At 40.4% G+C, this 21,406-nt stretch overlaps 1 protein-coding gene across 1 annotated transcript in view; it reads left to right on the top strand.

Annotated features, from left to right (window-relative positions):
• setdb2 (SET domain bifurcated histone lysine methyltransferase 2) overlaps positions 1 to 21,406 on the top strand; it is a 45,578-nt gene that overhangs the window by 18,682 nt on the left and 5,490 nt on the right. The window contains exons 13-18 of the mRNA XM_062959871.1: positions 1,815 to 1,929; positions 4,772 to 4,984; positions 12,751 to 12,867; positions 14,010 to 14,117; positions 16,246 to 16,379; positions 20,802 to 20,979. Coding sequence (XP_062815941.1) covers positions 1,815 to 1,929; positions 4,772 to 4,984; positions 12,751 to 12,867; positions 14,010 to 14,117; positions 16,246 to 16,379; positions 20,802 to 20,979 — 865 coding nt within the window. The remainder of the gene's footprint in view (positions 1 to 1,814; positions 1,930 to 4,771; positions 4,985 to 12,750; positions 12,868 to 14,009; positions 14,118 to 16,245; positions 16,380 to 20,801; positions 20,980 to 21,406) is intronic.

Here is a 21,406-nt window from a genome sequence, read left to right as displayed (position 1 = left end):
TAGTGCCAGTGGCATTTATCTTCCAAACGTATTTGAGTGCAAGTATTAATCATGCTTTTACTATCATAATTCTGGATAACCAACTGTTTTAAAATCTTCGTTATCTCTAAATTTGTGTACAAAAAATACCTTTTTAATATTATCATTTGTTTAATATAGAATGTATACTCTGTGCATGTTTTACTACCAGTATTTCATACATGATAAAGGAACTTATGTATTCAGAAAAAATATATATGACAAAATGTTCTCCATCCAGCTGGAAATGATCTCCAACTTTTATCTCACATATCAGCAGACAGAGACTGAAATATGATACTATTACAGTAGTAGTAGTAGTAATAATAATAATAATAATAATAATAATAATAATAATAACTTTATTTTTATACCCCGCCTCTATCTCCCCAAAGGGGACTCAGGGCGGCTTACATGGGGCCAAGCCCGAATAAAAACAATAGCAATATAAAACACAACAATAGACAAAAAACATGCACAATTATAAAAATTTAAACATTAGCCAGTAAAAACAAAGGACAAGAGCTAATAAAAACATGGATTAAAACGGAGAGGTTGTAAAAGTAGACTGGGTAACCTTCACTTATCCAACGTTCTGTATTATCCAACGCAATCCGCCTTTTAGTAGTCAATGTTTTTGTAGTCAATGTTTTCAATACATTGCGCTGTTTTGGTGCTAAATTCATAAATACAGTAATTACTACATAACGTTACCATGTATTAAACTGCTTTTTTTGTTAGTTTGTTGTAAATCATGATGTATTGGTGCTTAATTTGTAAAATCATAACGTAATTTGATGTTTAATAGGATTTTCCTTAATCCCTCCTTATTATCCAGCATTTTTGCTTATCCAATGTTCTGCCAGCCCGTTTATGTTGGATAAATGAGACTACTGTATTATTATTATTTATACACTGCCTTTCTCCCCATGGGAACTTAAAGCAGCGAACAATCCCACACTTAGTCAAATTTAAAAAGCGCAATACAAAAATGTTAAAACAATTAAATAATACAGTATGAATTAAGATAAAAAACAGATTAAAATATTAAACATACACTTTGAATAGCTTTTCACACTCAAAGTCCCCCTAAATCCATCCACACCTCCCCAAAGCCTGCTCCTTACCCTTCCCCAAATACCTGCTGGCAGAAGAAGGTCTTGATACCCTACAAGCCCTTCAGCCTCTTCTTTCTCCAAATGATATGTGTTTTGGTCATGTCGTAAAAGTGCTTCTGTGCATATAAATAATGTCTGTCCCCCATAATAGCGGTGGGGACCCTGGTGCCATGCAGGTGGGGTTTTTTTACAACAGACTCCACTAGCATAGTGAGAGGTGAGGGTTTAGGAGAGTTGGGCACCTTCTACACTCCTAGATAAATCCAGATTATTTGCTTTGAACTGTATTATATGGCAGTGTAGACTCATATAATCCAGTTCTAAGAAGATAATGTGGATTATCTGCTTTGATACTCTGGATTATATAACAGTGTAGAAAGGGCCTTGGATTCAAAATGCTAGGTTGCCTATTCCTGTCTTAGGCCCCTTCTACACTGCTAGATAATCCCGTTCAAAGCAGATTATCTCGTATATGGCAATGTAGAAGGGGCCTTAGATTAACTTCAGTTACTATCTACACCTGAGATGATGAAATGAGTTAATTGGGACTCTCTGAAAGTAAGGAATGAAACCTCTACTTTTGACATCCTTGCATTAAAATTGACTACACAAAAAGTAATTGCAGTTGGTCTTTAAGTATCACTATTTTATTAACTATGTGATTTATTTGCTTCCTAGGCATGTAAAAGCTGGAACTGAACTCACATGGGATTATGGTTATGAAGCTGGAAGTATGCCCGAAATAGAAACACCCTGTTACTGCAAGGCTCTGAAGTGCAGGAAAAAAATACTATAGAATCTCTTAGTCCAGATTCACAAGAAGTTCACATTCTGTGGGCCAGTTGACATGATCACATGTTTCTAGAGGTGATAGCATGTATCACATGGGAGCTTGGCTGTGATATCAAAAGGTCACATTTTATAAACTTCAGGAAGTTACTCTTAATTATACTTTTTAAAATAAAGGCACCTTATTCATATTACAAAAATGGCAGTGACTTGATTCACTTCTTCATGGACTGAAAGATTCCAACAAAAGACACAATCTCTTGAGAAGAGTGTTTAATTTTATATAACTGCTCACATACAAGCATTTTAAATTACTCTCTATAACATCACAGCTAGTTGCCTAATCCTGGCTCAAATATGTAGTCCATCTAAACTAACACAGATTGAGTGTCCTTTATCTGAAATGCTTGGGATTAGAATTGTCTTGGATTTCATTTTTGAATTTTGGAATACCCGAAATTGCACATCCATAGAGAATGAAGATGATATTGAAGTCTAAACAAAATACATTTATGTTTGGTATACATATGATATACATCTTATATACGTAGCTTAAATGTACAGGCAATCCCCAGGTTACAAACAAGATAGGTTCTTTTGGTTTGTTCTTAAGTTGAATGTGTATGTAAGTCCGAACAGGGACATTTTTAAGTGTAACTCCAACCGTGTGTGTGTGTGTAAGCTTTGGATTGCATAGGGAAGGTTTAACACCCCTGTAGCATTTTTTATTTTTGCTGTCTGTGCCCCTGTTCAGTAGATTTCACCTCCCTTTCTGTCCCTGTGATAATTGGATTTTACAGAATGTGGCTTGTTGTAGAAACAAGGATTGGTGAGAAAACTTCAGTGGAGACACCTTTTCCCTTTTGAGGGGTAGATTTCTCTCACTTCCTGTTGTCTCACCCCCTGTTCTTAACTATAAGTCATTTGTAAGTAGGATGTTTGTACAAAATTCCAGATGCTTGGCCTAACTCTTGATTGGCAGCTTTGGAACTCTAGCGGTTCAGACATGTTTCTTTCCTAACCCGACCCAGAGATCTGTAATAGCCTTCTATTCAAATATTCACTACACCTGATCTTTAAATTCTGAATGAGGCAAGATTAGGTTAGCATTTAAAAATATTGTGCAAGTACCTTCACTGCTGCCATATTACTCTCGCTGTTGAAATAATAGCTAGGGTTGCCAGTTTGCTGCTGAACCAGGCTTAACGTTCTGGCTAATAATCAGGAAAGCTTAAAATATGTTGTCAAAGGCTTTCATATGGCGGTGTGGGAGGGCTGTGAATCCACAGTGCCATGTAATCCAGTTCAATGTGGATTTTATACAGCTGTGGAGAAGAGGCCTCGCGGAGCTGGATTTTTCTCATGGAATGGCTGCCTTTTGCAGTTGAACCTGCAGCTGATTCGCCTACAACAACAGAGAAGATTTTCTTTGAACTATATGGCAATGTAGGCTCATAGAGAAGAGAATGATGCTGGAGAAAATGGACGGAAAAAGGGTCGGCCAAGGGCAAGATGGATGGATGGTATAGAATCAGAATCATAGAATCGTAGAGTTGGAAGAGACCTCACAGGCCGTCCAGTCCAACCCCCTGCAAGAAGCAGGAAATCGCATTCAAAGCACCCCCAACAGATGGCCATCCAGCCTCTGCTTAAAAGCCTCCAAAGAAGGAGCCTCCACCACACTCCAGGGCAGAGAGTTCCAGTGCCGAACAGCTCTCACAGTGAGAAAGTTTTTCCTGATGTTCAGGTGGAATCTCCTTTCCTGAAGTTTAAAGCCATTGTTCCATGTCCTAGTCTGCAGGGCAGCAGAAAACAAGCTTGCTCCCTCCTCCCTATGACTTCCTCTCACATATTTGTACATGACTATCATGTGTCTTCTCACCCTTCTCTTCTGCAAGCTAAACATGCCCAGCTCTTCATAGGGCTTGTTCTCCAGACCCTTAATCATTTTAGTCGCCCTCCTTGAAGTGACTGGCTTGACCTTGAAAGAGCTGGGGGCGGTGACAGCCAACAGGGAGCTCTGGTGTAGCCTAGTCCATGAGGTCACGAGGGGTCGGAAGCGACTGCACAAATAAACAACAGGCTCATATAATACGGTTCCAAGTAGATAATGTGGATTTTATTTATTTTTGTATTGGTCGCAACAGTAGCAAATTGAGAATACAGTTATATTCGAGCTATGGCTCGAGCTGTGGCGCAGGCTGGAGAGCAGCTGCAATTAATCACTGCAATGAATCACTCTGACCGGGAGGTCATGAGTTACGAGGTCATGGCCTGCTTGGAGCCATGTTTGTCTTGTCTTTGTTCTATGTTAAAAGGCATTGAATGTTTGCCTATATGTGTAATGTGATCCGCCCTGAGTCCCCTTCGGGGTGAGAAGGGCGGAATATAAATGCCATAAATAATAATAATAATAATAATAATAATAATAATAATAATAATAATAATAAGGTATGGAAAAAAACCAAGGTCAAAAAATTGCCCTTATATTAAATTTCTATTGACCAGAGTGCCTCTGGTGTCGCTGTAAGAAGATTCTCCATTGTGCATGTGGAATTATCATCTTTGATAATCTGGATTAGCAATGTAGAAGGGGCCCTTGACTCAAGTATTCCTAAGTATTCCTGCTTTAGACCCCTTCTGCACTGCTATATAATCCAGATTATCAAGACAGACAATCCAGATTGTTGTCTTTGAACTGGATTATATGAGTCTACACTGCCATGTAATGCAGTTCAAAGCAATTCAGATGGATTTTATCCGGCAGTAGAAGGGGCCGCAGAGTTTGAGTGCTTTGAATGTGATTTTCCTGCTTCTTGTCAGAATGGGGTTGGCCTGGATGGTCTCTTCCAACTCTAGGATTTTATGAGTCTGGCTGCTATTTGCATCACCAAAAGGGATGCTGGGGCTCCACTGGGAGCAATTCTGGTGGGGAGGAGCGTGGTGACGTCAGACGCAGGTCCCTTCTCCTGCCGCGCATGCGTGGTAAACCCGCGGACGTCATTAGTCCGGCGCGAAGATCCCTGGCTGCCGTTGAGCTTCTGCTTTCCAGGAAAACGGTAAGGCGTGAGGAGGGAAGGCGTTAAGGAGGGCAGCCGGGCAGCCTGGGTGCTGCTTCTGTTGTGAACAAGCCCCGCGAAAGGCCAGTGTGGTGCTAGCTCGGCCACGGAAACCCACTGGGTGGCCTCTGTCGGGTCACACTCTCTGAGCCTCGGAGGAAGGCAAAAGCCAAACGTCCTCTGAAAAAACCCGAGGGGGAAAAGGCCAGGAGCGAAGTCCCAAAAAGGAGTGTCTTCCTTCCAGGCCCGACTGAGGTGGAACAGGAAAGGCAGCGCGTCCAAGTTTCACTTTCGCTTCAGCCTCACTTTCCCCAAGTCTGAGGGCCCTTCCATACATAGAAGGAAATGGGTTCCCTGGAACTGCAAAGACAAGTATCCACTGTTATAGCAATACAGCAATTTTTGAATGTTATTAAGCCTAGATTTAGTTCAATGCATCAATATGAATACAAAAACATTGCTATACAGTAAAACAAAGGACTGTTACATTTACAGTTAAAAGAATAATTTTCTCAAAAGATGAATGGACTCCTCTTATATATAATTACTAGCTGTGCTCGGCCACGCGTTGCTGTGGCGAAGTATGGTGGTATGGGAAATAAAGTATTGAGGAATTGGTGGTAGTTAAGGTCAAGGGTAAAGGTTTTCCCCAGACATCAAGTCCAGTCGTGTCTTACTCTGGAGGTTGGTGCTCATCTCCATTTCTAAGCCGAAGAGCCGGCGTTGTCCGTAGACTCCTCCAAGGTCATGTGGGATGACTACATGGAGTGGCGTTACCTTCCCGCCGGAGCAGTACCTATTGATGCACTCACATTTGCATGTTTTTGAACTTCTGGGTTGGCAGAAGCTGGAGCTAACAGTGGGGGCTCTCTCCGCTCCCCCAATTCAAACCTGTGGCCTTTCGGTCCAGAAGTTCAGCAGCTCAGCGCTTTAACACGCTGCGCCATCAGGGGATATTATTTCCTAAAGGTTGTGAATATACAATATTTCTGATTGGTTTTTTTTGTTTGTTGGAGGCAAGTATGAATGCTGCAATTAGGAAAAATGATTAGGATGTAATGGCCTTGCAGCTTTAAAGCCTGGCTGTTTCCACCCTGAGTGAATTTTTTGTTGGGAGGTGTTAGCTGGCCCTGATTGTTTCCTGTCTGGAATTCCCTTGTTTTCAGAGTGGTGTTGTTTGCGATATTTTATGTGCTTCTACTGTCTGTGGCCCTGAGAAAACAGAGGATTTTCCAGACTTTGATGATGGAAATACTTTGTTGGGAGGTGTTAGCTGGCCCTGATTGTTTCCTGTCTGGAATACCCTTGTTTTCAGAGTGATGTTGTTTGCGATATTTTATGTGCTTCTACTGGCTGTGGCCCTGAGAAAACAGGATTTGCCAGACTTTGATGATGGGAATACTTTGTTGGGAGGTGTTAGCTGGCCCTGATTGTTTCCTGTGTGGAATTCCCCTGTTTATTTACTGTCCTGGTTTTAGAGATATTGTTCTGCATTATTCTATCCCAGTAATTATTTCATATTAAAGAAGAATCTCACTTATCCAACATTCGCTTATACAATGTTCTGGATTATCCAACGCAGTCTGCCTTTTCATAATCAATGTTTTTATAGTCAGTGTTTTAAATTCATTGTGATATTTTAGTGGTAAATTTGTAAATACAGTACAGTAGAGTCTCACTTATCCAACATAAACGGGCCGGCAGAACGTTGGATAAGCGAATATGTTGGATAATGAGGAATTAAGGATAACCCTATTAAACATCAAATTAAGTTATGATTTTAGAAATTAAGCACCAAAACATCATGTTAGACAACAAATTTGTCAGAAAAAGTAGTTCAGTACACAGTAATGCTATATAGTAATTACTGTATTTATGAATTTAGCACCAAAATATCACGATATATTGAAAGCATTGACTACAAAAACGCGTTGGATAATCCAGAACCTTGGATAAGCGAGGCTTGGATAAGTGAGACTCTACTGTAAATACTACATAGCATTACTGCGCATGGAACTACTTTTTCTGTCTAATTTGTTGTATAATAATGATGTTTTTGTGCTTAATTTGTATAACGATTACCTAATTTGATGTTTAATTGGCTTTTCCTGAATCCCTTCTTATTATCCAACATATTCACTTATCCTGCCGGCCTGTTTACGTTGGATAAGTGAGACTCTACTGTATATTTCTAATCTTATATTATCTGCTCAGAACTGGATTATCTGAGGCCCCTTCTTCACAGCTGTATAAAATGCATACTGAAGTGGATTATATGGTAGTGCGGAGTCAAGATAATCCAGTGCAAAGCAGATAATATAAGATTATAAATGGGTTATATAGCTGTGTGGAAGGGCCTTGAGTCTACACTGCCATATAATCCAGTGCAAATTAGATAATCTGTGGAAGAAGTCTAAGTGAGGCCTAAGGCTGCCTGTCCCCTAACTGAAACCTGGCTGTCCCTTGGTTGCTAGGCAACCAAGTGGGCAGAGATTAGCCCTCTAAACTGGCAGCAATTGGATAAAAAAAATTATTGCTCTCCCTCTAATTAGGACTTTCTTTTTCTTTTCTTTTTGTTGTATCAACCTTGAGGCGTGGATGATGGGTTGTGTTGTCAAATTTTGAGGTTGGGGGGCCTGTACTTTTGTTGTTTTGTGAATTGCCGTGATGCCATCACTCTTTTATATATATAGATAGATAGATTGTTCTTATTTCTTTACTGTGAATAAAGAGTCTACTATTCATAGTAAAGAAATAAGAACAATTATTATATATAAGAAGAGGATTCAGTAAAGAGCAATTATTGTTTACGAGAAGAGGGCTCAATTCATCTTTCGAGAGAAAAATATTCTTTTTACTGTGAATGCAACAGTCCTTTGTTTTATTGTATAGCAATACTTTTTTGTTTTTGTATTCATATCGATGCATTGAACTAAATATAGGTTTAATGGCCCTTCCACACAGCCATATAACCCAGAATATCAAGGCAGAAAATCCCACAATATCCACTTTGAATTGGGTTATCTGCGTCCACACTACCATATATTCCAGTTCAAAGCAGAAAATGTGGGATTTTATTCAGCTGTGTGGAAGGGGGCCCTGTCTTTTAATATAAGTTTCAATATGAAACCTGATAGCAGGTTTTGCAGAGTCTTTGTAGCCTCCCTAGCCTTCACCCAGAAAGTCAGTACCTGCTCCTCGCATCTTCACCCAAACTACTCTCCAGAGTCTCCAGGAACATTTCCTCCAAAGAAAGCTGCCACAAGCCAATTGACACCAAGGAAGGAGGAGATGGCCCCCAACCCGCTTCTGCATTTCTCATGAAATCAAGAGGGCAGGGCAATAACACTGTCTACTACTGGGTTATTGTGAGTTTTCTGGGCTGTATGGCCATGTTCCAGAAGCATTCTCTCCTGATGTTTCACCCACACCTATGGCAGGTATCCTCAGAAGTTGCGAGGATTTTAGGAGAAAACCATGAAAATGAGCAAAATCTGGCTACCAGTATTTTTAAAAATATATAAAATCAGGACAATAAATAAAAAACAACACTCTGTAAACAGGAATTCTAGACATGAAACAATCAGGGCCAGCTAACACCTCCTAACAAAGGATTCCCCCAGGCAGGAATTAGCCAGGCCCTGAGATGCAAGGCCATTTAGTGCTAATCAGGGTGATTAATTACAACATTCACACATGCCTCCAACAGACAAGAGTTCTTTCTCCCACCCTGGACCTTCTACAGATATATAAATCTTCCTTGCCTATTTTCCAATATACCTCACAACCTCTGAGGATGCCTGCCATAGAAACTTCAGGAGGGAATGTTTCTGGAACATGGCCATACAGCCCAGAAAACTCACAACAACCAAGTGATTCTGGACATGCAAGCCTTCGACAACACACTGTCTAATACTGTTTTTGTTCCTTCCATTTCCTTACTGATTCTGTCAGAAAATATGGGAAACGTTTAAATTCTACAGCACATTTTGCCCTAGTTTTAAAATGAATATCTCATCGAGTCTAAGCCACTTCATCATTGTGGCAATCGCAAAAACACTGTTTTTGGAGTATAACTACGACTTTCAAAGGCCCCTTCCACACAGCTGTATAAAATCCATATTGAACTGGATTTTATGACAGTGTGGACTTAGATAACCCAGTTCAAAGCAGATATTGTGGAAGATCTGCCTTGATAATTCTGGATAATATGGCTGTGTGGAAGGGCACAAAATATGTACCGCACAATCAAACAGGGTCCAGTACTGTTCAACATCTTTATTAATGGCTTGGATGAAGGTTTAGAGGGCGTGCTTATCAAGTCTGCAGATGACACCAAATTAGGAGGGATAGCTAATACTGCAGAGGACAGGATCAGAATTCAAAACTGCCTTAACAGATTAGAGAGCTGGGACAAAACCAACAAAATGAATTTCAGCAAGAACAAATGTAAGATACTATATGTAGGCAGAAAAAATGAAATGCAAAGATACAAAATGGGTGATGCCTGTCTTGACAACAGTCCATGTAAGAAAGATATTGAAACCTTCGTGGACAACAAATTGGACATGAGCCAACAATGTGATGCAGCAGCTAAAAAAGCCTATGGGATTTTAGGCTGCATCAAAAGGAGTATAGTTTCTAGATTGAGTGAAATCATTGTGCCTTTGTATTCAGCTTTGGTTAGACCTTACCTGGAATAATACCGTGTCCAATTATGGGCACCACAGTTTGAAACAGAGATATTGACAAGCTGGAAGGTCAACTTAATTGATCAAAGGTCTGGAGACCATGAATCCATATGAGGAGCATCTTAAAGAACTGGGTATGTTTAGCCTGCAGAAGAGAAGGTTGAGAGGAGATGTGATAGCCATGTATAAATATGTGAAAGAGTGTCATAAGGAAGAGGGAGGAAGCTTGTTTTCTGCTGCCCATGAAATTAGGATTCTGAGTAATGGGTTCAAATGACAGGAAATCCACCTGAACATTAGGAAGAACTTCCTGACTGTAACATCTGTTCAACAGTGGAACTCTCTGCCTTGGAGTGTAGTGAAAGCTTTTTCTATGGAGGCTTTTAAACAGGCTGGATGGCCATCTGTCAAGGATACTTTGTGCTTTCCTGCATGGCGGGGTTGGACTAGATGGCTCATGTGGTCTCTTCCAACTCTATGATTCTATGAAATAACAGTTTCAAACTTGGAACAGATTTCATTTCAAATTTTGTTACATAGTGTAATCCTTATCTTTACCCTCTTCCATGGGAGATCACAGCAATGTTCAAGGGGCTTGTCTCCTTTCATGCAGACCATTGAGCTTAACAGCCCAGTGTGAGGCTGAACCAGATTTCCTGCCTGACTCTCATACTCTGTTCTGAAGATAGCAATCTCATGCCCTCCAGATCACCCAGAGCCCCTTAGAATGGGCCTTGCTAGATAAGGCAATTTTAATTAAGAATTGAAACATAATTACAACTTGAGGTTCTAGGTTTCTCAGTTGTCCAGTCTGCCGTACTACTCTGAACATGTTCTGTCTGGTCTGACTCTTCCCCAAGCCCCTTCCCTGGTGCCTGTATTGACTGCAGCCTTGTAGTTATACAAATCCTGGCCTCTGGGGAAAAACAGATGTTCATTGAATCCAGCTTTATGTATGAGGTGGCCTTCAAGCTATAGGAAAGAGACACATATAGAGTTAAGCTGTTGCTACTATGTCACTTCCAACAGCAAAGGTGATAATGCTGAGATTATTGTGGAATATACAAACATTGGAATGTGCTTAAAAGCTCACTTGAATGAATGTCAAAATTGTGTTCTCTTCATGTATGTAAACACTCACACAGAAGCCTTATGGATATATAGTGTACTGTATGAACAACAATAATGTTTATTTCTTACCCACCTCGCCTCAGCTACATATTGTGTTTAATTCATTCTTTTGAGGAAGAGGGTTGATTTTTTGATCTTGACACTCTTTTGTTGTATCAACAGCAGGATTCCAGTGTCTTGGAAGAGTGATCTCTCCCAGCTCTCCTATAGAGGAGGAAAACAAAGTTCAAATTTTCTGTAGAGTGTGTGTTTTCTGCTAACGAATATTAGTCTCTTCTCAGTTTTTTTTGCTGCCTTACATATTATCTGACTATTGGCCCATGTGGCCCACACCTGGGCAGAAAAAGCCTTTATGAGGGGTCTGCTGCATGTTCTTATCTGATTTTTTGCTGAAGCTTAAAGAATGAAAAAAAAAATCCAAAAAAATACTCCCTTAGTGTTCTTTTCCACCATCATGGCCAGCCACTTTGGATAGCAACAACAACAACAACAACAACAATTTATTGATTAGCCAGTTGGCCTTATCAAGGACAGACAATACAAAAACAACATACAACATACATCTGGTTCACTTAAAATAAAATACAGATATACAGGTGTCTGCCTGCTTGGTGCCAATGTAGTTTAGCTAAAGATCAGTGCATCAGCTATCCTCGTCTCCCCTACACTGCACCCCAATCTGATCTATGTACTCTGATCTCCTTTTAGCAGCTTTAAACAAATACAGGGCCACTTTTGTTGTCAAAGTGGGGTTATAACCGGCCAACAAAAATGAAGTTTTGGCTTCGATAACCCAGCTTGTTTTATTACCAATAAAAGGCCATAAGTATTGTTTCCTTTCTTTTTTATATAGATTACAGTTGTGCAAAATGTGGTTCAAATTTTCAACTTCAGGGCTGCCACAAATACATAATCTTTCTTCATACGGGATATGATTGAATCTGCCGTGTCTCTCCATGGACTCAATTTGTTCGAATCTTGCCCTAGTGAAAGTGATTCTTAGGTGTCTTGGCATATCTGCTTTTAGGTACAATGGCCTCTGGAAATTACATTTAAAGCGCCCTAACCACTTCAGAGATCTTGTATTAGACAGGATGGCTATGTCTTTTTGGGCTTCAATATCTAGGATTCTTTGGATTACTGTCCTTTTTTCGGCATCCCTATTCTGGTCTGATGAAGTAATTTGTAATCCACAGGAGCAAAGAAACCTTGCTAGTTGTTCTGCCCAGGAGTCTTGGTTAAAGCCATTAGATTGTTCTAAGAAGCACAATTTTGGCAGTCTGTTATTTTCAAGATTTTTTATTTTAGACCAATAGCTAAAGGCCCTGATTTTGGCGAGACCTTCGATAGAATGTATTTCTAACTCTGCTCTAACTGCGGCAGCGGTGGTCTTAGCGTCAACGCCAAGTATCTGTCTTAGAAATTTTGATTGTGTTTGTTCTAGTATTGGTAGTTGGCTTAGGCCCCAGATTTCTGCTCCATATAGTATCATGGGGAGGATTTTTGCTTTATAAACTTTGATTATTGGAGTTAAAGAGCCAGGATATCTATGGGTTAGCAGTCTTGCCAGTGTGTTGGAGCGTGCCCTGGTTTTGATCGCACAAGATTGAGAATGTGCTAGCCAAGAGCCAGTCTCTGAATATACTAAGCCTAGATATGTAAAAGAGCTACTTTGGATAGCAAGTAACGGGCTTTTTGTGAAAGGAGAATTGCTGTTTTAAACTTAACTGGATGGCAGATTTTAGTCCCATGGGCTGATTTAAAACTGGTCTTTTAAATCCAATGCTTTGAAAGCAGTGTTAGGGCTTTCAAAGTTGTTTGTATTGTACATGTGAAGATCCTTTGCTTGAATATTGCTTTGATGCTTTTGACTACTTTTATCCTCCTTAAGACAAAGGATATAGTTTGTTTTGTATTGATCTTTAAAATATTTTTTAAATGCAGACCTTGATAATGGCAAAGATGGTAAGAAGACGATGTGCATTTTGCCCTGAAGATGAGGAATGTGCCATTATGTATGTTGCTGAAGGACAGGATCTTGCAGTCCATCAGGATTGTCTGGTGAGCTTTACAAAGACATTCTTGCTGTGTACAAAATGATTGACTAGAAAATGAAAGAAAGTGCAAAGAGTTCTTTCAAGAGAGATCAAAGCAATTACATTTTTTAGCTGTATGTGATGCTTTTCTCTATGGGATTTTATCACTAGTCAAAATATCTAAAAATTACATATCCAGTTTGTGGTCCTCTTAAAAACTAACAGATTTGTGCAAATGGGTGGCATTCAGAAACTTTTTACTGTTGCCAATTTTTGTGACCCAACATTGAGCTAAGAGGGGGCCCCATTTGGGGTCAAGAACAACAGTTCAAGAAACAATGGTCAACTAGACACAAATCTGTTAGCAGTGACATACAGTGTTTGCAGTGGACTTTGCAGAAAATGCTTTATCAAAGGCTCCAGAAATTAAAATAACACTTCCATTCATAACAGATCGATTTTACATTAACAAGAATCTTGATTGCACTCCCTGACATTAATGTCAAAATATTGCATACTTTTGGCAAAATTGTTACTGTTTTTGTTTCTTGTGTGCAGTGTTACTTTTGTGGGGTATTTGAGCTATTGTCTCTTGCCAGTTCAAAACATAGTGTCCCTCTCACACACCTGTAAATCCGTTGCTATATTAAAAAGTAATACATATAACACCATTTCCAAAACAAATTTATTGACACAAGCTACCTAGAAACTTTTATTTGCATATTAGGATAACTGCAGCAATGGAAGCACTAATGCACAAGTATAATAATGCATTAGTATAAAAGGTACTAATGCACCTTTTAATTCCTCCCACCCCATTTCTGTGAATTTCTTGGACTCCCTTTATGTTTGACCAATTCTAGCATTATTATTTTTATTAGCCTTTTGCTAGATGATACATGGCTTGGATTTTGGTTTTTAAAAAGGAAGACATAGGCCAGTTTTCTGTGGCATGGTTAGTGGTGACATTAATCTGATACTATTAACAATAACAACATGTAGATCATTGAATAATGTGATGAGGAGTTGAGTGTGTGTATATAAATCTTTCATAAAATGCTGAATTAAGTCTTCAGCTGGTGCTAGCTGGTGAGTTTTGTTGGTTTAATTTGTCATCTCCTAACTAAGACTTTTCTGTCTTATTTCGGCTTGTTTTTTCTTTTGCAGTTGTATTCCTCAGGATTTGTAGAGTCTGAAGAATACAGTTCGGACAATCTTGATATACGGTTCAAGGTGGCTTCAGTAGTGAATGAAATAAAGAGAGGGAGGAGGCTGGTGAGTTACCTGCTCTTCAGATTACAGGCAGTCCCCAATTTACAAACAAGATATGTTTTGTAGATTTGTTCTTAAGTTTAATTTGTCAGTTGGAACAGGTATATTTTTCAAATGAAAATGCAGCCAGTTGCCTGAAACAGCGAGCTAGCTTCACCACTCTCCAGCTGGCTGCCTCTGCCCCGTTCATATCTACGAGTTGTTCGTAAGTCAGATGTTCGTAACTCGGGGACTGCCTATATTGTACTTATCTATCTTTAATTTTTTTTAATCATTTTTATTTTACTAAATACATAATAGCACAATCTGTGAATAGGTAATAGACAGCTATTGCATATACACATTTTATAGAATGCACCATTTCTATATTATCTATTCATCTTTTTAGAATGTTGTTACTCATTTCACTTCCCCCCCCCCCTCCACCCCTGCCCCATATCCATACTACATTTCCCTGTATATCTTTAACTTTAACCATGAACACAGTGTTCTTAGTGTTGTCGAAGGCTTTCATGGCCGGGATCACAGGGTTGTTTTATGTCTTTCGGGCTGTGTTGCCATGTTCCAGAAGTATTCTCTCCTGACGTTTCGCCCACATCTAAGGCAGGCATCCTCAGAAGTTCCCATGCTTCACAACCTCTGAGGATGACTGCCATAGATGTGGGCGAAACGTCAGGAGAGAATTCTGGAACATGGCCACACAGCCTGAAAGACATACAACAATCCAGTTTTCTTAGTCTTTGTACAATATTGACATTTGCTTCACCACTTTCTAGCCATTCCATGTAAGTCAACTATTTCTCTTTAATATCTTCTGTTTTGTCCTCCTGCACATCTTCTCGAATTAGACGTGCTGTAATGACCGGTTGGACCTGATCCAATATTCCACATTTCATTTTTTTCATCTTTCCATCCCCATGGTAAAATCGTCACTCTGATAAATGTTGGTTTTTTGCATTAATCTTACTGTTCCCAAGTATTCCCATTAACGTAAAGTCCATATCTACTTGAATTGGTGTTTTAAATAATTTCTCCATTTTCTGTACTATTTTTTCCCAAAAAATTATTGTCTTTGCGCAGTCTCACCACATGTGGGCATACCACCCTTTATTTGTTCCACAATGCTGGCATGTTGAGCTTTTTTCTATTACCATATTTGATAAATTGGGCTGGACAAATACTGCACAGAGTTCCACTGCACATTGAATACTGAGAAATTTATTGTGGCCTAAGCCTGAGATTTTGACAGACACCACCACCCTCCTAAAACAAGAAAATAACCCTCTGTGATCTACCTGTAATTTGATTAAGTGCATATAGGTAATCAGGATGCCAGCCATAGTGCAGTGATTATCTATCCAAATCCAAACCACTGTTGATATTCTGGAACTCCTTTATGAACTAATAGACATTCCCAAATCAATTTAGCATGTTTGCATTGCTGTTTCCCTGGTAAACACTCATTCAGTGTAATTTGAGATGAAAAAAAGAAGCAAAGCTAGGCAACTTTTAGTTGGAAATATTACCAAGGCTTGATGCAGCAAGAAGGCCTATTGGTAGCTCATCTGAAATTGTGATATAAAGCATTTCAGATACATTGTTCAGTTGGTTTATTATTAGAACTCACCCATCAGCCATCAGTGCTTCAACAGCACCTTAGAAATAGTTGATTTAACAATCCCTGACCTCAGGCTTACATTCTACATAAAAGAGGACAGGCATAAATGTAAATCTGTACTTATTAGGTTGGAGTGAAATGGGGAAATCTTCACTAAACTGTAGTTTCATAGAAGTTTGTGACAAGCAGCAGTTAAACGGCCCTTTTATAATAGTTGGCTTAATTATCTGAGAAACAAGAGTGGAACACTTTGCCCCAATTGTCTCTCTGCTCAGTTGTGTTAAGTGGATTCATATCTCTGTTAAGCAAAATGAAATTAAGCTACAGGCTGCCATCATTTCCAAAATAAAAAAACAGGTTTAGTTTAATTAGGATCATAGCATTGGATTCAGTGTAAGGGGTGGGAAATGAGAAAGAAGTGAATGTGTCTAGTCTTTGGTTTCTGTTTCCTCCTCTGTGCTAAAAGCTGGTGGTGTTTCATCTAAACTAACCCAATATCTCTTTTTGTTACAGATGTGCTATTTCTGTCGCAAGAAAGGAGCCACAGTTGGCTGTGAGATAAAACACTGTCGCAGAGGCTATCATTATTTCTGTGCACTGTGTGATGATGCGGCAATAGAAACAGATGACGTGAAAGGCACTTACCGGTATTTAACAACATATTTCCTTAAGAAGCTTACTTGTTTTGTATGAGAAGCCTTGACTGATTGATTGATTGCCTTCTTTGCCATTCCCCCAGAACTAAGTCTCAAGAAAATTACAGAATCAAAACAAATACTGTAACATATAAATGTACAAAGTATTGTTATTAAAATTTAATTTTAATATAACAGGGATGGGAATTTGGAGAACTGCCTTTCATCTTGACATTCTCAGTCAAGAACTGAAGTGAGCCAGTCAGATAACCGAGCTGTTTCTGCCAAGGACAGTTACAGGAGTTGTATCTTTACTGAACCCAGTTTTAAGCCTTGTTTCTCTGGTAACCAGGGTGCTATAATTGTTGTAAGGAACCAAAAAGAATAGATTGTGAAATATGACACATTCACAAACTGTTATTGGCAGCTTTTTTCATTTATTTTCCAAAGCACCAATTGTTTCATTTTACATTTTTCCTGGACAAACCAGAGACAGATACAGACTATTGCTTTCTAGCATTCAAGTGCATATGCCAGGGGGAGAACTTACTATTTCGGAGTGACATATTGGCACACGAAGGCCACAGCAGGACTACCCTGTGCATCTTGTTGGATCAGGAGAAGGCAAATAAAATGTTTCAGCCTCTCCTCCTTACCCGCCTCTCCTTCTGGTTCAAGACAGATTACAGAATAATTAAAACACATAAACATTGTTGTTGGATTTTTTTGTGTCAGGAGTGACTTGAGAAACTGCAAGTCGCTTCTAGTGTGAGAGAATAGACCGTCTGCAAGGATGTTGCCCAGGGGATGCCTGGATGTTTTACCATCCTGTGGGACGCTTCTTTCATGCCCCTACATGGGAAGCTGGAGCTGACAGGTAGAAGCTCACCCACTTCCTGGATTCAAACCAGCAACCTTTCGGTCACCAGTCCTGCTTTTTGTGTGTGTGTGTGTGTGTGTGTGTGTGTCAGGAGCAACCGGAGTTGCTTCTGGAGTGAGAGAATTGGCCGTCTGCAAGGACGTTGCCCAGGGGACGCCCAGATGTTTTGATGTTTTACCATCCTTCTCTCATGTCCCCGCATGGAGCTGGAGCTGATAAAGGGAGCTCATCAGCGCTCTCCCCGGGTGGGATTCGAACCTGGCAGCCTTCAGGTCAGCAACCCAACCTTCAAGACACGAGGCTTTAATCCCCTAGGCCATCGGAGGTTCCACCAGTCCTGCTGGCATAAGGGTTTAACCCATTGTGCCACCAGGGGCTCCATAAACATTGCTAAAATACTAGAAATACACATATTAAAATGTATTTCTATGAAAGATGCATACTAAAACTTCTTTATATAAAATACGTATTAAAATACACAAAATGTAGATTAAACAAAGGACACGTGTTTAAAATTCATGTTTAAAAACAGTCTAGGTAGGTCTGTCCAAAGAAATAGGTCTTTAGATAATTTTTAAATTCCGACAGCTCATTTAGCTGTTGGAGCTCTTGTGGCAGGTCATTCCACAGTCATGGGACGGCTGATGAAAAGGTCCTCGGGGTACTGGTTGCCAGTTGGGTTCTGGCAGGCTGGAGTAACCACCCCCCCCAGAGGACCTCAGTGTTCAGGGTGGATTGTAGGGAAGAAGACGATCCTTTAGATAACCTGGACCCAAACCATGTAGGTCTTTAAAGGTCAAAACCAATACCTTGTACTTTGCCTGGAAACTAATTGGCAGCCAGTGGAGTAACTGTAGGATAGGTGTAATGTGCTCACTCCTAGATGTTCCTGTAACCAGTCTGGCTGCCATATTTTGAAGCAGCTGGAGTTTCCAAACTTGGTACAAAGGTAGCTCAATGTAAAGTGCATTGCAGAAGTCCAATCTTGAGGTTACCAGTGTGTGTGCTACCATCTTCAGGTCCTCCAGATTTAAGAAGGGATGCAGCTGGTGTATCAGCCGAAGCTGATAGTAAGCACTCCTGACCGTCGCATCTACCTGGGCCGACATTTGGAGAGACGGATCCAGGAGTACTCTCAAGCTTGAGAACACAGTCTTTCAGGGGAAATGTAACCCCATCCAGGACTGGTTGACACACCTCCATCCCCAGATTGATGGCAAGCACTTCTGTTTTGTCTGGATTCAGTTTCAGTTGGTTTTTCCTCATCCAGCCCATTACCTCCTCCAGGCCTTCATTCAGAGGAGACACGCTATCCTTAGTTGTAACTGTTTTTGAAGGCATGGAGAAATATATTTGGGTGTCAACAGCATACTGATAACACCCCGCCCCATGTCTACGGATCATCTCTCCCAATGGCTTCATGTAAATATTAAAAGCATTGGGGATAGAATAGCACCTTGTGGGATGCCACATAACTGCTCCTTTTTTGAGGAGCAGCTATCCCCAAGCACCACCATCTGGAACCTGCCTGAAAGGTACGACTGGAACCACTGCAGCACATTGCCTCCAATTCCCAGCCCCTCCAGGTATTCCAGAAGGATACCATGGTTGATGGTATCCACTGAGAGGTCTAGAAGCACCAACAGGGACATATTCCTCCTGTTTATGTTAAGACAGATATCATCCACTAAGGTGAACAGAGCAGTCTCAATTCTGTATCTTGCTCTGAAGCTGATTTGAAATGTGTCAAGGAAGTGTTTGTCATCCAAGACCCCTTGGAGTTGGAGGACAATTGCCTTCTCAATCACCTTGCCCAAAAAAGGTTGGACACTGGTCTGCAATTATTAAGGTCCAGGGTATCCAGAGACAGCTTTTTCAGCAGCAGTCTAACTACTGATTCTTTTAAACAGGAAAGAAAGTTTCCCTCCTTGGTAGGTAAAGGTAAAGGTTTCCCCTGACGTTAAGTCCAGTCATGTCTGACTCTGGGGGTTGGTGCTCATCTCCATTTCTAAGCCGAAGAGCCGGCATTGTCCGTAGACCCCTCCAAGGTCATGTGGCCGGCATGACTGCATGGAGCACCATTACCTTCCCGCCGGGGCGGTACCTATTGATCTAATCACATTGGCATGTTTTCGAACTGCTAGGTTGATAGAAGCTGGAGCAACAGCAGGTGCTCACTCCGCTCCTGGGATTTGAACCTGGGACCTTTTGATCTGCAAGTTCAGCTGCTCGGTGCTTTAACACACTTCGCCACCGGGGCTCATTTCCCTCCCTGAGAGATGCATTAATATTGTGTTGTATTTGAGATCAAATTGCATCTTCTCCCTGGACGACCAGCCAATATGGACAGGGATCAAGAAAGCAGGTTGCCCACATCAACAGTACTCACCAATTGAACCTGATCCAGTGTAATCCCACTTACAGAGTTGCTGGACATCTTGTCCTCTGCTCCAATGACTTCATCTAAGTCAGCACTTATGCAAACGATTTTATCTGCAAAACGGTTGTTAAAAGCATCACAGTGATCCACAGAAGATTCTGACAATGGGTTCGGAGGGCAAGGCACCTGAGTTAATCCTCTCACAACTCTGAACAGCTCAGCTGGATGTGAATCTGCAGACGCAATGTGTGCAGAGAAGAAAGCTTTCTTCATTGCACATATTGCCACCTTATAGGGATGACGGTGCCCTCTATATTGTGTCCTATCACATAAAAGTCGAGTTTTCCACCATCTGCACTTCAGTTTTCATCCTTCCCATTTCATTTCCCTGAGGGTCTCTGTATACCAGGGAGCCTGATTTGGATCGGATCAGATTGGACATTTGGGAGTGATTGTGTCAATAAATCTGGCTAGATTTTGATTCCATTTATTGATCAGAGATTCAATAGGATTGTCGGTAATGCCGGCCATAGAACCCTCAAAGGCCTCCTGGAATCTCAAATGATTCATTAGCTTTCAAGGGTGGGTCATTTTAATAGGTCCTCCATCCCTGCAGGGGTAGGTTGTAGCTGCAATACCAGCCCTCACCAGGAAATAATAGGATTTATACTTGCGCTAAATCTTCCCACAAAATAGGTGAGGAATTTTTCTCAGCCGTACCATTTTTTTTCAATTCCAACTTCAAATCCTATAGCAAATAGAAGGGAAAGAAAGGTTCCAACACACAGTAGAGCCACAGGCAACCTCAGGAGAAATCCAAGGTCTGAAGTTCATGAACTTGGCTCCTGAAGTAGAGTCCTCCTTCTATAGACTTTGAATGTTTTGTGAGTTATTGAGAGCTGGAATACATATTACAATGCAAACTCTAGTTAAGAGTGTCCCAACTTAAGAGTGTTTTGAATTGAGAGCTGTTGCTTAGCCCGGGTTTCACTTAGACATTTGAACGTTTTGAGTTAAAAGCTAATGGCAGAGGGAGCACAAGCATGGGGGCTTTAGAGCTTCAAGGGAGCAGCCGCCATGGTTGGTGCTCTTGTCCGCCTTGGGAGATTGCTGCCCACTTTGCTCTTGTCCACTTTTAGGTTAGTTATTTTTGTGTGGTTTTTCTTCTTGATAGGTTTGACTTAATGAAGAGAGAGCGAGGGGGGCTGGAATGCGTACAGTATGAAGAAAATGATGCTTCTGCCTCTTCACTTTGTGTTTTGTGCTTCCTTGTCACAACTTTGTGCTTCTACCATTTTAAAGTTGATCTTTCCCATGTGAATGTGTGTATATATATTGTTATTTATGAAGTACATTTTCTTATTTAAAAATATGTAACAAAAAATGGGGTGGGTGTGGGAGACCGGAACGAATTAATAGCATTTCAATGGGGAAATAAGCTTTGAGATAAGAGTGACAAATCAAATTATTTATTTCGGTCATAGACCAGCACAGGAGATAAGACTGTTTAAGTTAAGTGCTCAGCCATGGAACAAATTTAACTCTTAACTCAAGCTATTGCTGTATTGTTGGTGATCGCTGATCTCTGTACATATCAGTGTACGCTGTCCATACTGACACATGGTGCCAACTTCTTATGGGTCACATTCCCTTGTACTGTGCATCAGTATACATAGAACCCACATTTCATCTGAATCAGGTACTCTTTCCAGTGAATCATGTTGCTTTTACATTTGTTTTGCAAAGGATGAAAACCTCTGTATTAATACCAATAATAAT

Source organism: Anolis carolinensis, chromosome 1, assembly GCF_035594765.1.
Source record: "Anolis carolinensis isolate JA03-04 chromosome 1, rAnoCar3.1.pri, whole genome shotgun sequence".
Lineage (NCBI taxonomy): Eukaryota > Metazoa > Chordata > Lepidosauria > Squamata > Dactyloidae > Anolis > Anolis carolinensis.
Note: the sequence above shows the minus strand (reverse complement) of the source record. Positions and strands in the feature narration are given on the sequence as shown.